This window comes from Alligator sinensis, unplaced genomic scaffold (assembly GCF_000455745.1).
Source record: "Alligator sinensis unplaced genomic scaffold, ASM45574v1 scaffold55_1, whole genome shotgun sequence".
NCBI classification, from domain to species: domain Eukaryota; kingdom Metazoa; phylum Chordata; order Crocodylia; family Alligatoridae; genus Alligator; species Alligator sinensis.
Window position 1 is genome coordinate 1,472,382 of NW_005842224.1, and position 17,721 is coordinate 1,490,102.

The 17,721-nt window shown below is 38.2% G+C and overlaps 1 protein-coding gene across 1 annotated transcript in view; it reads left to right on the top strand.

Annotated features, from left to right (window-relative positions):
* Nucleotides 1-5: 5 nt before the first annotated feature.
* TBX18 (T-box 18) overlaps nucleotides 6-17,721 on the top strand; it is a gene marked incomplete at its 5' end in the record, with an annotated part of 30,137 nt that continues 12,421 nt past the window's right edge. The window contains 5 exons of the mRNA XM_006027109.3: nucleotides 6-109; nucleotides 1,895-1,996; nucleotides 5,271-5,442; nucleotides 13,903-14,070; nucleotides 15,761-15,825. Coding sequence (XP_006027171.2) covers nucleotides 6-109; nucleotides 1,895-1,996; nucleotides 5,271-5,442; nucleotides 13,903-14,070; nucleotides 15,761-15,825 — 611 coding nt within the window. The remainder of the gene's footprint in view (nucleotides 110-1,894; nucleotides 1,997-5,270; nucleotides 5,443-13,902; nucleotides 14,071-15,760; nucleotides 15,826-17,721) is intronic.

Here is a 17,721-nt window from a genome sequence, read left to right on the forward strand (position 1 = left end):
CCTCGCCGGCGCCCGGCCCGCAGGCGCCGCGGGTGGACCTGCAGGGCGCCGAGCTCTGGAAGCGCTTCCACGAGATCGGCACCGAGATGATCATCACTAAGGCCGGGAGGTAAGAGCCCGCGGCGCCCCGGGAGCGCCTCCGGCCCCGGCTCCTCTCGGGGGTTTCTCTCCCCATTTCCGAGCAGCCAAGTTCACTCCGCGAGGAGCCCCCGGCCGCGCCCTCTCCTCTCCTCCCCTCTCCTCCCCGCCTTGCCCTCTTTCAGGTGGTTCCAGCACACCGCTCTGCTCAGTCCTCCTAATTCAATGCCAAGCCGGAGTGCTGCCGAAGCCCCTCACGTCCCCCCTCCCTCCCCCGCCCTTTCTTTTTTAAATATAATGGTTTCCTTCTTTTCATAGAGAGCAAAAATATCTGCCCAGTCTCTTCACAGACCGCACAGATCATTTCTAATCACGATACACGGGGCCCGCGGGCGCGCACACATCAAAGTGGACAAAGCCCATTGATTTATGGGCGAGGTAGAGTCGAATACCCTGCGAGATGGGCACAGGAGCATGTGGCTCCTAGGTTTCCTGTTCATTAGGGAGAAGTCTATGAATGCTGCTCTGCTCCAGAAACTTTCTGCCCCCCCACCCCACCTCCTCCCTTTCCAATGGATACACATGGTAAAAACCTGGCTAGTATAAAAGTATCTGAACTTATTAGAAATTACAAAAACGTATTTTATTAAATCCATATGCTACCTTCTGTGTTTTCAGAGGACTTTTCTTAATGATTGAAATGCAGTCTTAAGCGGCACAAAGCAACATTTGTCTTGAGAAGGTTGTGTCAAGTTTTGTTTTTTATATTACAGGTGCACTGAAAGAACAGTAAAAACTAGTTAGCCCCAGTCAGCTGCTTTAGCAAAAATAGAGAACTTTTTATTTCTTTCCACAATTAACTTGTAACTTGTTTTTATGACGTGAAACAGTATTTAGACTTATCAGATAAATAAATGAAAGGATGGGTTGTTTTTTTGGGTTTTTTTCAGTCAGTGAATTATTATAATTAATCTAATTATTATCAAGCTTCTTATTTTTGGCATTTTGAACAAACCTAGATAAAAAAAAAACTAGTATCAAACATAGTAAATAAAAAAAAAAGTGTTTGTTTTTAAATCTGCATCGAGTTTAATTGTTTCATTTTGGCAGTGCAATAATTTGAGTTATGAAGTTATTTATAATTGTACATTGTACTTTTGTTTCTGCTTTCAATAATGAAGTTTTACTATACCTTTCAGCCATAGACCATGTCTCGCGCTTCACCTTTTTAGTATGTTGCAGACAGGAAGTTCTATCTCAATAAAGAACATATTGTTTGGTTATAGCATGGCACATTGGTTTTTATAACTGCATCCTTGTAGTTCTATAATTGTATCACTGCATATTTAGTATTGTAATCTGATATATGAATTGGGCATCATTTGACACTTTTATTTAAACCCTTACTGACAATTTAGATTTTTGTAACAAGAAGTCTTCCTAGGTGATTGCTCTTATTTATAGATCTCATGAAATGCACTTCTAGTTAATAACTCAAACAGGCTTTCAGCTAAAATAAACTCTCAAAACAAAAATGATTTACTATTTAACAATAAAGTCAAAATGATGAGGTAATAGTTGTACTCCCAAAGCAAACCACACAACATACAAAGCGTTGTTCAGCTAAAACGCACTTTGTAAACCTGTTTTGACATCAAATGGAGTATTTCATAGCTTTGACCAATAATAAAAAGACTCTATAGACTTTTCTATATGAAGAGGGGGCTGGTGAATCCCACAAACTCGTTACTTTTGCTGCACAAATTTTCCCAAGTCTGTTTCATATTAAAAAAGATCCCTCTCTTTCTGTGTTCAGGCGGATGTTTCCTGCAATGCGAGTGAAGATCTCGGGCTTAGACCCACATCAGCAATATTATATTGCCATGGACATTGTGCCAGTGGATAATAAAAGATACAGGTAAAGTAACTGTAACACCTAAAGCTTGTGATACAAGCAATATAGATCTTGGCTGCTGCAAGAACATAGTAATGGTATATAAATTAACAAATGAAAATTTTTAAGTCTCATCCAAATGTACTTTTCTCTCTTCTTTTTTTTTTTTTCCCTGTTGTATCTTCGTGCATGGAAAATAAGTGCATTGTGCCAACTTTATGACGCCCCCTTTCCCCACCCCTACTTTTTTTATGAAATTTCTGTTTGCCTTGCATTGCATATGTACTATAGGGAAACATTCAGCCTTTTGCTTTCGTCCACTGTACTTCTAGTTCAGTCAGAGAGATATTGTTAACATGTAGGGGTCCTAGTTAATTACTAAACAAGTCCACATTGTGCCACTTATTAATTCATAGGAAGTAATTACTATATAGGAACATTTATATTTTCTAGTGATACCTACATTAAAATGTAAAGCATATAAAACTTCTTCCTTCTGTTGTGAAAAGATGCACATGATGTTCATTGCAACATGAGCTCAGTAGGATAATGGATAACTATTTTAGTGGTTTTTGATTTTTAATGAATGAATGGCATTTTTGTCTAAGTTTACACTTTAAAGAATAATTATTGGCCAATTATTTTAATTGTTCTTTTAACACTTAGAGGTAAAAATGTATATTTGTAAACGCTTAGTGCAGTCCTTGTTTAGCCAAGGGGATTTTTGGGACTACTTACTGAAGTAAAAGTTTGCAGGGTTGTTCGCAATAATTACTGTTAACAGTTTCAGAAATTATTCTGGAACCTGTTTCCCTGTTGAAATGAAGAGGCGTTTGGCCAAGTGGTTCAGTCGGACCGGGATTTGGACTCTTAAAAACTGCCATGTTGATCTTTCTTTTTAACCCTTTGTTAAAACAGATCATTGGAAATCAAGATATTTAACTGCTAAACTAGGAAAATTGAAAAATATCAAAATTAATCCATATGCACTCAAGTTTTCTTTCCTTCCTAAGGTTACTAATAGTAATTTCCTTCCCTTTTCAAGGCAGAGTGCAAAATAATTTTTAAATATTTTTTTATGGCAATTTTAGTTCTGATAGAGAATATTTTAGGTTTGAAAGAGAATTGTATTAGGTTGACAATATACATACCAAAAGCGTGTATTACTTATTTGTGGGGGTTGACAGTTCTGCAGCAGAGGAAAAAGAAAAGTGTTTATGTTTGGAAGGGGGTTCCCCCCCCTCCTCCCCACCCTGGATCAGTGCAATTCAGTTAAAATGGAAAATGTTTGTGTTGATTTAGGTTCACATTAAGACAGTCAGTTCACTGATCCTGAGAGAAATCTACACAGAAATTTCTAAGGGACATAATTTCTTCAACTGGTATAAATAGTGAGAAATATAAGAACTCCAACAAAAATTCTGACATCACAATGAGAAAATTTACATCAAATGTTAATGGTTTAAACAAGACAGTCTTATTTTCATTTTTACACATTCAGTATAGTCCTTGCTATCTGCACAGCTGAATAAAGTCTTCTAAAATGACAAACTCAATTTTAGGAACATTGAATGAAATGCAGTATTTTCACAGTGGACAGGCATAAGTTTCTGTAATGAAAAACTTATGTTTACTTTATCTTACTGGTTAATGTTGATGTCACTTTTACTTCATTTCACTCTTCTGTAAACAAATTAATTATGTATTGTACATTCTTTTATGTTGACTATTATTTTAGTCCATTTATTGTGAATCCTACTTTCCAAATGACATGCCCTGCAGATCTTCATATTTAGAAGATTAAAACAATCGTTTGTTGGGCCCAATCCTGTTTATATTGAAGAAAATAGCAAAACTTTAACTGAAATGATGCCAAATCAGGAAAATTTGTGTGTAAAATTAGATTTTCAGCAGAATTGAATCTTTGAGGAATAGCTAAAGGCGAGGGTTTGGTTTAAAACAATTTAAATAGTATGTCATTCACAAATCTAAAACAACAATAATAATAAAAGAAGTAGCGGTATGATTTAGTTAAAGAATAGTCCACCAAGGAACAAATAAACAAGAAAGTGTAGATCTCATATCTGATGGTTTAGTATGACTTGTATTGATACATACATGTAATTAATTATTTTGTTTCCAAGATTGATGCTGTTGCGTTTTTCATGTACAACTAAACTGTACACGCTGCCATGCTTTGTGCCAATCTTTCATATTTTTCTTAAAATTAACCAGAACTATTATAAACATTTTATTTGTGGCAGACATGCCTATGTTAGACATACTTCAGCAATTTTTAAAAAATAATTAGTCTGTAGCATGGCTTTATTCAAAATCAGATTTTTATTGAAGGATGCATTGCTTTTACTTCAAACTTACTTTGTTAATTTTGGTTTTTAACATTAAACATTCAAGAAATGTGTTTGTTTGTTTGTTTGTTTTTTTCCCTGCTGTACTGCCAAAAAGATCAGTGTGGTTCTCACAGAAATTGGGCTTAATTTCAGTATTTTTGCAACATATTGCATCTGGAACAGTTTCACTTCTAGACTGTTCCATGTTTAAAAACAATATGTCAAGCCAGGCGTGTAAAGACTTTCGTCAGTTTTATAAATGAAGGGCCAGATTCTGTTCTGTTACACTGGTGCTCTTCAGTGCAGTTATTGGGCACCAGTATGAGTAGCACCAGTATGAGTGAGGGCCTGTTCAAACTCCACCTTGTTTTGTAGAAAGATTCTAATTGGCTCAAAAGATAGTTAGAGCGAGAGTAGGCTTTGGCCCTATGTTTTGCAGATACTTTTACTAATATTTAAAACTCAGTTACATATATGCATGTTAAATTTATTTTTTCATTTAAAATATACTTTCGAAGTGGAAGTGAAATAAACATTGCATGTGTAGCAACAAAACAAATTATATTTGTTAGTGAATGTCTAAGTGTAATATTGATAGCACTGTTGTGGGCAGAAAGTTTCCAAAAGCGCTGTCCATTTTAATGTGGATTGTTTGCCTTTTATATCTCAAATCAAAGTCAAAATTTTCAGCTGTTTGTTTGGGATTTTTTAATAGATCATATTTCAGTGCTCTCTGTTCTTTCAGATTTGGGTTTTTCTCTCCATTCTTTTTGTTCAGACCTTTTCTGTTGGCAAACTGCTCACTTCTCTCTGGGCTGTTTTGAATTTTAATTATGGTCCTTTAACATATTGTAGATTGGTGGGTACTCTCTAAAACTTTTAAAAATTCTTCACCTGATGCATTGTTTCTGATTTCATTCTGATGGATGTTGGGCTTCTCTTTATAGGTATGTTTACCATAGCTCTAAATGGATGGTGGCTGGTAATGCTGACTCGCCAGTACCACCTCGTGTTTATATTCACCCTGATTCTCCTGCCTCAGGGGAAACTTGGATGAGGCAAGTGATCAGCTTTGACAAATTGAAACTTACAAACAACGAACTGGACGATCAGGGACATGTGAGTATCGTATCTCTTATGGTACTAGAAACTAGTACATCAGTCATCACTAGGAGCTTTGTGGCTTTTATCTTCATGTTGATAAAAATGAGCCTGGCCTTATAAAACTGCCATGAAAGTTTATCAGCCTAGAGGAAAAACTGGCTTGCTCTTTACATTGCTAATCACTAACTTTAGAAGTGGAGGCTACTTTAATTGCCCCTCAAAGCATAACACCTCTAGTAACTAGTTGTTTAGCCATGCAACAGTTTAATCTAAAAGTACAGACTTGCTCTATTTTTCTTCTCTACCCATAACTTGTAACTCTATTTTTTATCAGAAAGCATACTTAAACTTACAAGTGGCTAGAAGAAACATTAATAGCATGTAATAATTTAATGTGAATAAAATACATCTCTTTAACCTACACATTTGTGTGAAATCCCATGAGGTGTTAATAATTGCACTCAAAAAGGAACAACATAGGAGCTGGGTTCACTCTGATAATGATTTATTACATACCTTATGAAGCAAGACCCTTTCACAGCTGAGGCTCATTACTCCTGAAAAACACTGGCAGAGACTTATGCAGTATGAGTGCTCTGTTTGCAAGCTCTAAATTGTTTAGTTATGACATTATCTAATGTGACAAAATGTGTTATGTTAATATTTCCTTTTCTCTTCAAAACTGTTGAAACATGACAGATGTAAGCTAGTATCTTTCCAACAAACTCTAATATAGTTGTACTTGACACCTTAGCAAATAATTAAAAAACAAGAATTGTTTTTAGACAGGATGAAGTCTTTATTTTTTGACAGATCCAATAATAAATGGGAAGTGTTGGCTTTCTCTCAAAAAGGAACACTGATCTCAGAGTGGCTGGACTTCTAAGAACAGAGAAACAAGTTTGAGACAGGATGTTGATTATACTGACCCTTAAGTAGCCCTCCAAATTAAACAGGATAATTCCTCAATTACTAAAAAGAGTGGGAAAAAAAAATACCCAGCACTTCATGAAAAGATGCTATGTATGGCTATCAACACATTTATAATTTTGCAGCGTTCAGTAATATATTTTGTCAGGCTGGTTCTTTCCCTGTTCTCTACTTATGCCATTGATATGTGCAATTTTTTTCCCCTTCTTAGCTGCAAGAAGCCTCACAGTAGATTAGCATCAAATGTTTCAGGACTTGGTATGCTGCTACACTGGAGATAGAGGAGTATAAAGCATAGAACTGGAAGTGACCTTCTGGGTCCTTGAGTCCAGTCTGTTGCTACAGTAAGCAACCATATCATATAATTGTGTTTTATATAAATTTATCAAGCTCCACCTTAAAATCAGTTGGGTTTTCATTTTAAAAAAATCAACATCAATTCTATTTAGGTTTTAAAAAACTATTTTACAGCAAAAGCCGCATTACCCAGCACCTTACAAACTGGCATTCTGCTCGACGCAGCAAAAGCGAAACCGGAAGTGCCCACCATGGCACTTCCAGTTTCGTCAAGCCCCCACGTCCTGGGGCAAAGCAGCTTGCACTGCTGAGCCCCCACAGCCCAGGGTAAAGCAGCCTGCGCAGGGCCCCCCTCCCTGTCCCCCGGCACACTGATACAGCAGGAGGGACGGCAGCCCGAACAGGCAAAGATGCCTGTTCAGGTCTCTTAGGTAACCGGCATATTTGGTTATCCAGCACCCCCTATTCCCCATGGGTGCCAGATAACAAAGCTTTTGCTGTACACTTATTACCATGGGGTCTGATTCTGTAGTTTTTGGGGCTAGGTACAGACATTACACTTTTTACTGGTATACAGTGTATGCAGACTGGTTTAAAAATGGCAGAACCTGATCTAAGATTTGACCTCTCCCACCACACCAAGGAGCGAGTGTTTGTTCTGTTCACTAGTGACCTAAACTGCTGCTTACAGAAAAACCATGCAACTTGAATTGATTTCGCCTCACGCTTTTTTATTGTCTATACTTAGCTTGGATGAGTAAATGTTATTCGGCATAAGTAGTTCCTCTGGTATCACCTAACTGAGTTTCATTTAGAGAGTGTTAAAGTACAAAGGACATTTCACTCTGTGTGTGTGTGTGTGTGTGTGTGTGTGTGTGTGTGTGTGTGTGTAATACTTACTTAAAAAGTAAAATGTCCTTTGTACTTTAAGACTGATTCTGTAACTAATGGTACGCAGGAAGATTGCTGCTTATGTTAACTTCAGTTGAACTAAGGCAGCCTACTTGGGTGCACTCAGCTGCATGAGGTGGGGCTGGGAGACGACCCTGGCTGCTGCTTTTGTGTATTTACTGGGGGGCCAAAAATAGGTACCACTACAGCAGTGGCTGACTGCCCTGCTGCAACTGGCACCACGGCAGCTGGCCCTGCCCTGTGCCTTGCAGCCGTGGAGCTGCTCTGCTATGCCTGTGCTCAGTTGCAGGACTGGGACCTAGGATTAAACCTCCAAGATGTGGGGAGAAAAATTAACTAATTTACTGTACAGATCCAAATTTTGAATTTAGATTTTTTGTGTGTGTGCAGCATACGTTTATTCATAGAGCAGCAAAATCCAAAATTACTGGAATACTTTTCTTTAATAAATATTTCAGTTTGGAAGCTAGTTAAATAACATTCTAGTGTAAGCAATTCAGGACACATTGAACTCATTCAGAGCTATAACGTCTCCCTCTTCCCAAAAATGGAAATTTAAGTATTTAAGAAATAAGACAAAAGAAGAATGACTGCAAAATAAATTCATATTTCTAAAATCTGGGAAATTGCAAACATGTCATTCATAATTACCAGAAAAGGCAAAAGCATAAAGCAGAAAAGTGCCTCTTTCCAGTGGGTAAATTTTTTCTTTTAAAGTTATGGTAGTGTGGAATGCCGTATTGAAATGGCCATGTAGCCTCTGAGTGCCTCCAGCTATAACAAAAAAGGAACAATTAAATATTTTGGGATGCATATGAAAAACAATTGTTTCAAATAAGTTGGAAGGACCCACTTTTATCTGGACAAGAGGGAGAAGGGGAAGATGAAGCGTAAGAAAAGCTAGCAGTCAAGCCCATGCCGTTCCCAGAATGTAAATTCCTATATGTAAGGTCTATATCTTTTCTGATTCTTAATTTTGCATATATTTTCCTCTTGTTGAATTGATTTTCATCCTACTCGGGCAAAATGGCTTGAAGGAACTTCTGCTTGGCCTTTGCAACTCAGCTGTCACTTATCTCTGATGGTACATGTAAGGCAAGCCAAAGTTTAGTTCCCGATCTTTACTTTTGCTTTCCATGTTGCAGCTGATTCTGCATCTTTGTACCCTATTGATTTTTAGTCCTTTTATCTTTCCAGAATTCCTATATTCTTTCTAAAGCTGGTGCAGATTCTTTTTTATTAGAGTTGCGGGGCTGGATTCTGATCCTACAGCAGGGTGACTCTAATATCTGTGGAATTGGATCAGTTGGGACACGTTGTTGCATACACTGTCAGTGAGAAGTGACAATCCCACTTCACAGCAGTGTATAATTCAGGCAGAAAACTTAATGATGTTGCAACACATCAGCTGATGTTGATAAGTAGATCTAGAAAATTATTATAATGGTGATAAAAGGTAAAATCTTACAATGCTAATTTAGAAAAAAAAAAAGAAATATTATGTATACAACAAGGTTAGGATTCCTTGTTTAACTCTCAATGATGTGAATGGAGGTTTCATATGTGTACCAAGAATAAATTAGCATTGTTTTTAAATATTTATATTATGGTAGGAATTCATGGTCGGCCAGGTCCAAGACCCATTGTACAGCATTGTAGAAAATCACAGTCCCTGTCCCAGCTATTAGGCCTTTGTTTAAGAAATGCAGCTCTGTAGAGGTCAAATGCTTAGGGCCAATCCTTAGCTGTTTAAATATTTGCTATAATCTTTCGGGATCATTGCTATTTTCACTAGCATTTTGGGTGGAAGGTGTCTCTTTGTACTTTATAGTGTTGTATAAATAGATAGAGATGTTCCATCCTTCCTCCCCTCCACCACTCCCCAGCCTCTTATAGCTCTGGATGCACAACACCCTATAATGACAACATGTATTTTGCACGTAGATCAAATAGAGCAAGTGAAACTTATAAGTACATGTCTTCAGACTGGTGCTTGAGGGGCTTCCTGGAGCTTACAGATAATTACCTTTTCAAAGCAATCAATAGGTGGCGTGTCTTAAATTACACGGTGCAGTAAATTCATTCACACCTTCCCCAACAAGTGTACAATGGCAATAAATAGCATTAATCAGATTCAATATGATGAAGAAAAGGAAATCTTGTTTTTGCAATTGACAAAGACAAATACGGTGTGCTCTTCACATTTCTGTGCTTCCCCTTATGCTAGCTGGTTTTCTCCTCAAGCTCTGGAATAATGGCTTTCAGGTCAGGTCAGTATTTTATGATTAGAGATGGTTGACATTTTTTTTTTTGGGGGGGGTGGGTGGAGTCTCAACACTTTTGGACTATTTCCCAATATTTTTCAATTGATTACCTTGGATACAAACTTATGTATTTTAGTTGCTAGTGCAAAAATGGAGTCTTGTCTATGGTAATTCAATTAAGCCTATCCTCCCCTGCTGTTTTTAACTGTATGCATCAGATAGTGGAGGCAGGCAGGCTCTTACTTTCCCCAAGCTCTGCTCTGCTTGTCACTTTAGAAATAGCTGTGTATTTTTGTCTCGGTGCTTTTTGCAATGAAAAACTGCAAATGTTGGCATTTAAATTTGCACCTTTAAGCTTAATTAAGGTTATAGTAGGCAGTTCACACTTGTTAGTTCCAACTGTTCCTCTCTGTGCACAAAGCTTGAGTACATAGGATTGGCACTGAGAGTCTGAGAGGGAGAGCAGAAACTTTGCAGCAAGTAGAAAAGTGGCTGGGTCTTCTTGTGTGCTGCTGTAGGGTAAGGGAAATGGGATTCCTGTTGTGCTGGAAGTGCTGTTTGTATTACAGTAATGCTTGAGGCAGCAATCAGGACTGGGGCCCCATTGTGGCAGGCACTCTATAAACACTTATTTAAAAACAGTTTTTGTCACACAGGGCAGGTACAGACATTACACTTTTACTAGTATATGTGAGCAGAAACTGTTCTATACCTGTAACAGAACAGAAGTTCGACACACGTAGGCTGGTTTAAAAATGGTGGAACCCGGTGCCCACCAAAGGGCAAATGTGTTCTGTACGCTACCAATCTAAATTACCCCACTTACAGAAAACAGCGTAACTTAGATTGATTCTGCCTCGGGCTTTCTGAATGTCTGTACCTAGCAAAAAAGGTTCTGTGTTGCCATGGGTGCATTCACCATTACTGTGTACTGTTCCACTTTGCTACTATAGTCCTTCTTTTCCAGACCTAGTCCTTTTGGGTGGCATGTACCTCTAGCTATACCCATGGTTCCTGTGTTTAGGGCCATTTATTCCACAGTAGATGCCAATGTTTCTTCTTTAGAGCTATTGTTGTCCCTTCTGTCAGCAGATTTGATTCATAGCTGAATTTTTATTTTATTTTATTTGCATTTATTTTATGTTATCTTTTGCATTAACAATATCTTGATACTGTTGGAGTAGAAACTTACCTAGTTGTAAAGGAAAGTTAAATTCATGCAAGAATTGTTAGTCCCTAGAGTTGTGGCTTAATGGTATGGTGAATGCCACATAACACTGCAGGCTACCATTCTGTTTATTATGTTTGCTTACAGAGTAAAGCTAGCAGAAGTTTAGAGTGGACCAAGACCTGAGAGTGGATGAGGGTTTGAAAATAAGAGAAGAAATGAAATGTGAATAAAATGCATATTAAGAATAGTGCTGTAAAAATTCTAACACTGAGAAGTTTAAAATTTAATCATTTCATTAGTAACAAGAAGTCGGCTTGTTTTCTGAGAGCTAGAATTCCAGTGTGCAGTCCAGCCCAGAGTGAGGACTAGTGTATTTTGCTGCCCATGGAACAGCCTGGGAGTCAGTCTGACTCCTCAAGTTTCCTTCCTGCTGCTTTGACTAGTATGTAAGTGGTAGAGGTTACATCCATTGCAGTGTACATCCCTTAATGTTCTGATGCAGCTGTGCCATCAGGTATGTTGGGATAGAGCTGAAGGCAAACTCCAGACTCCTTCTCCCTTCTGTCCTTTACCAACCACTTGCAGAAGTGGGATAAAATAATGGTCCATATGCAAAAAGCAGTGGTATGCACCCTACATGTTCATGCTTTGTGGAACGAGCTATGGTCTGGCCATAAGTGAAGCAAACCAGTATTTGACTGAAACAAAATTTAAATCCTGCAGTATCTCTCTCTCCCTAAAGTTGAGTGTGATTATCTCAAAATAACAATGGAATTATACGAGACATGTGTCTTTGGGTAAAGCTTCATAATAAATGTTTAAGGGAATGTGGCCAACCTAAAAAAGTTAAAAGTAATTCTTATTGGATGGGTCGGGGTTGGGGGGGTTTTTGTTTTGTTTTGTTTTGTTGTTCGGGTTTGGTGGGTTTTTTGTTTTGTTTTGTTTTGTTTCTTTTGGGGGGGGCAAGTTGTGTTGGAGGGGGAGGAAAGTTTACATATTTCCTGTCTTTAATGAAGATCTACACAAATGGTGGAGACTTGATTTGGTTCCACAGGGTGAACAGCGTGCACTAAATTAATTAAGTGCTATTAAAAACGTAACATAAAAGTGAACCCCCCCCCCCCTTGCAGTTCCTTTTTTTTCCCACTATTATAGTTATCTCAGGTGTTACTTAGAACAATAGAGGTAAAACAATGTTCTAGTTTTTATCCTTTTTAAACTGAAAGTGTCACTTCCAGAGCCCAATTCATTATTGTTCTGTGCCTTGTATATTATTGATTATTCATATTGCTGTAGTGTCAATAAACTCCAGTCATGGATCAGGAATCACTGGGCTAGGTGCTACACAAACATGCCATAAAGGCGATTCCCGATCCTAAGCACCAGACAAACTAAGGGTTCGTCTACACTGCAAACTGCAGTGTAGTATAGAGCAACTTCAGCTAGCCTTAACATACTAGTCTGAGGAATGGAAGTAGAACAGCTTCCCTGTGCTTTTCTGAGGCAAAACGCTAGAATTATTGTTATAAGAGAGATTTGAACACAAGGTGCCAGCCTCCTTCTGGCCTGTCTGTAAAATTGAAGAAGTTTGGAAAATCATCTCTTATTAAAACCTCTATAGGGTTCTAAGAGCTTTTGGAGTCCTTATAGTATCATCGCCCAAAGTTTCAACTGCAATATAATAAAAACCTTAATTATCCAGAAACATTGGCTGCCTAAAAGGGGATCATTGTCCCCTAGTCAAGAGTGAATGTATTCAAAATACTTTTCTTAGTCAAACCTTAATTTATCCAACCTAAAGTAATGTTCTCTGTATTGTTAGGATAAATGAGACTTCATGATATCTGGCACTTGGGCTTAAAGGCATAAATGTTGAAAATGCAGTGCCTGATTTTGTAGGTGGTCTGTGCTTGCTAAAGGAAGAAGAAATTTAAAAAGCTCTACTGAAATTTGATTAGCATTTCTACAGGCCAGTAGCCATGGTCTTTAAAAAGAATAGCGAAGGATCTCATTTGTGGAGAGGGGGGGGGGGGGGGTTTTTTTAAAGGGGGGGTTTAAAAAAATAAAAGGGAATAATAGCGAAGGATCTCATTTGTGGAGAGGGGGGGGGGGGGAATTCTTTTAATAGGGTGCTTAATAGAAATTAAATGGAATAAAAAACTCTACTCTGTTGTCAACTTCTTCCAAAATGCAGAGATATCATACTGATTCTGTGAAAAGTATGCATGCTTAAGTTTATGCTCTGTAAGCAGTTTTGATATTCCTAAAACTTGTAAGATGAGGCCTAAATCTTTACTAAAAAATGTCGCCCCCAAATTGGCACTCTGTATTGTGTGTGGGTATATGTGTATGCAATTGTTCTGTTTGTCTGTACATACTATAAATATAGTTTTGCTAGTGTTTGCATTTGTGATATTTGATATTCTCCTTAAAGCTGCTGCTCCTGGAATCCTAAGTGAAGATTTCGGCTTTCATTTAAAAACAAAAACAAAAAAAGCAAAATATGTTTAGACCTTACGGTAACAGAAAAAAGCTTGAAAATATCCAAGTGCATGCTAAAAGTTCAAAATTCAAACTGACTTCAGTAGGCCCAGGAATTCATCCAACATTTTAATGCTAATATCCTGGGGGTTTTTTTCTCTTTTTTTTAAGGGGGGTGACTAACACAATTTTGAATGTTTAGGGTTGGCAGTCCTGTAAGTATGTGGGTGATTAGGCTACAGTAATGAAATCTTCCATATGTTAAAGAAACATTTCATTTGCAGGAACTGTCATGGTCAGCACTTGCATAAATCTATTCCAAGCTTCTGTTAATACTGAAACAGCAAAGTTCATAAAGAAAAAAAGCTTTGCAGTATCCTTTCTAACAAATGTTACCTCTTTCTTTTCCTTTCTTTGTAGATCATCCTTCATTCTATGCACAAATACCAGCCCCGTGTTCATGTCATTCGTAAAGACTGTGGAGATGACCTGTCACCAGTCAAGCCTATCCCTTCGGGAGAAGGAGTCAAAGCATTCTCTTTTCCTGAAACTGTTTTCACTACTGTAACAGCATACCAAAATCAACAGGTAATTTTGACTTTCTGGTTAATAATTTACTAGGTCTTCAAAGTATACCAGACAGAAGCAAGACAAGAAAAGGGAAAACCTTTTATTACAACACAAAATAAAAATAAATAACTTTTTTTGTGGTCACAACTGATTGCAGTCTCTGTGCACTAGGTGCTGTATGGAGTAGGAAATGGCTCCTGCTCTGAGGAATGTGCAGTCTAAAAAGAGGACATAGGAAGATGAGGAAGTGAGGCAGAAAGTGTTTAAAATGTTAATAAAACCTGAGGCAGATGTTTAAAAACTTGGTATCTACAGGTTCAGGTAAATGCCTCTGGTGGGATTTTCAAAGGCATAACTCCCATGGATTTCAAAATGCTTTGCAATATTAGTCAAGTATTATCTGCAGTTTATGAAAGAATAACTGAGGCTTTCAGACAAAGTTTAATTAACTGGAGCAGAATCTTTATTTACTTGAGGGAGCAAAATTGGTGTGTGTGTTTAAAAAAAAAAAAAAATCAAATTCAGCCTGCTTTGGAATTTAAAAAAGCAAAACAAGAAACCCCTCTGGATATGGACAGAGATAACAGTTCTATTCCTGTTAAATGTTACTGTTACATCTGGGGATTTATGTAGGGATACAAGTGCAAAAGACCACTGGAACTTTAACCCTTTTTCATTCACTGTTAAAGTTGCTCAGTGCAGGAGCATGCAAATGTAACTGTTGCATTTTAACAGCTGATGCATAAACCTAAGCTCCAATTTCTCATTGTTTAAAGCAGTTTAAAAAAGACATTTGTCCATAGCCTCTTATCTAGTTGCTTGACTCTGCAGGCGTGTCTGTACTGCACACTTCAGGGTGGTGTAGAGATGCTTAAGAAAGCTCAAAAAAAGCTAATTTAAGTACTAGAAACCGTAAAGATACAGGAGCATGGAGTTCCAGCCTTTGAGCTCCAACCTTTACAGCAGGACATATTAGGCTGCGTGTGGCCATGTGGTCCTATGACCAGAGTGCATCTGAATAGCCAGCTCTAACCTTGTGATTTCTGTTCTAATGATTTGTCTAATTCATGATTAATTCATATTTCATATAATGCTATCTTATTTATTTTAAATAATTTAGAGTAATTATTTTTGGGAAGTATTATACATTTTACGTTCATGTTTATTGACCTGTGTTCTTCAGGAAGCAAAATCACTGAATGATTCAATATAAATATAAAGTAGAAGAGTTATACAACCAATTGATGCCTATTCTGTTTATTTAAAGAAATTTAAAATTATATTTTTGTGCTACTTTTTATTTTATGTATGTGTGAGCATTGAGGCCTAAAAATAATCTTTCTCATGTTGATATTATTTGTTGGCCTATATATTATTTAACTGTGTCTCGGACTATCTTAGCTAAAGGAGTAGCACTTCCCAGACTATTTTAAGAATCCTAGACTGCCTTTTAGTAAATGAAACACCTTTTGACTTCCCTCAGGATCCACTTGGAGAATAATTGCAAAATTGGGCCCTAATTACTTTTCAAAAGAAACTGCATTGAATCTGTAAATAGGAAAAAAGATGCACGTTATTTTTTTTTATACTTCTTAAAATGAGTTAAAATAGAATATTCCACTGTTAGCTCATGTTGTGGATAAATGTGCTTTGCACATAACTTTGAATTGACAAAACTCGCATCATCCCTCACTAATCATATTTACAGATCACTCGATTGAAGATTGATAGGAATCCATTTGCCAAAGGATTTAGAGATTCTGGACGTAACAGGTAAGCTTTGGAAAGTGTAAACTGTTCACATCAGTTTGTTAAAAGGTCTGAAAAATGGGTACTATCCTTAAACACATGAGATTTTTCTATTTCTAGTAAGATCTAAGTGTTGCCATGCTCAGAGAGGAGATAATGCATTGTCAAATTACACCTAAAATATGTACACCAAGGGTGTGTGTAGATGAAATGGGGGCCCTAAATTGAAGCTGTGGTTTTTTAAAAACACCGCTTCAATTTAGGGCCAATTAAACCCCAGTGTCATGCACACACTGACTTACCTGCCTCTCTGGTGGTGGGGCAGGGAGGACAAGCTGCCGGTGAGCGGAGCGGTCTCTGGCGGGGCTGGTGCTTCCCTCCATGGCAGTGGTGCTGTCCCCCCCCACAGCGGCACCTGCCTGCAGGCACCTGGCTTGGGTGGTCCCAGGGGGCACTACAGCCATGGAGGGAAGCACCAGGCCCCGGCACAGCTCAGGTAGGCAGGCAGGCTCCAGGGGGAGAAATAAAAATCAGGCTCACCGTTATTCTTTTTTTTTTATTTTTATTTTTTTTTCCCCCTCTCCTGGGTGGAGTCTGCCTGTCCCAGCTGCTGCCAGGCTGCCTACATGGGCTTCCTGCAGAACCCCTGAGGTGCACAGAGCCTGGTGCTTTGCTCCGTGGCTCCAGGGGCAGCAAACTAAAACTCTTCAGAGGAGTTTTAGTTTGCTGTGCCCCAAGTCATTTAACGTGTATTACATCGCCGAGTTTCCTACAGCAGCTCGAATTAATCCTCAATATGCTGCTGAGGTGTGCAAACACCAACACCATTAAAGTGTTGCAAAAGCATTTAGCCCACTTTTAAAGTGTCATGCACACATGCCCCTGGTTTCGTCTACATGCAGCCTAAGGCTGCTTACAAACATTAAATCCCCCCCCACCAAAAAAAAAACCCCCAAACCCAAAAATGTTTCACTAGAAGCAGCAGCACATTAGTTCAACCCCACTCCACTGCATCTGCATAGATCAGGTGCTTCAATCGATTTTAATCAACTATTAAATAAAAGCACCAAAAAAGCCTCACTAAAGTGCTCTGTCTATACAGATATTGGGCGAGCTGGGTCCAACTAATGTGATGCCTTTTCTGGGTATATGCTGGGCTTGGCGCGAGAGTGTGTTGGGTTTAATGTAAGGTGCCATTTTGATGTTTTGTTTATTTATTTTGTTTTAACGTCTGTAAGCAGCCATAATGTACATGAAGCATGCTCAAATGTTCATTATTTATTATGATACATTTATACTCCTTAGTGGACCTAGAATCCTACATATTAAATGCTTTGAACTGAAAAAAGAAAGCATTAAACAACTGTTTGTGTGCTCACTCAGTATTTGGTTTTCTACGGCTGGTGTGTTTTGGGGGGTGGGGGGCAGTGGGCAGGAGTGTGTGTATGTGTATGGCCTTCATTCTAGTGAAGTAAACTAGATGTTAGAAGTGTGCACTGCAAAGCACGCCTTTTTGTCAACCAGTTCATTAGGCTTTTATTCTAGTGGAAGGGTAAAGTATTAGAGATCCTTTTTGTTTCTTCTAATTGGATTATAGAAGATCTGAGATTTAGTTATGGAGAACAAACTACCATATTTTTTAATGCATGATGTTAAGAGAAGAAGAGGAGACTAACCTTTATAGAAAGTGGGAAATGGCTGTAAAGATTTCCAGAAATCCACCAGCTAACATCTTCCTAATTAGAAACAATTGGCAAAACTCAACCTTGGGTGAAATGAGGCACCTCTCCATTTGCATGAAGGTACCAACAATCATTGACATTACTGGGTTTGTCACTGGATGCTGGAGTCCAACTGCAAAGGTCCAGTTGCAGGATTGAGTCTTTAGAGCCACACTTCCCCCCCCCCCCCCCCTTTTTC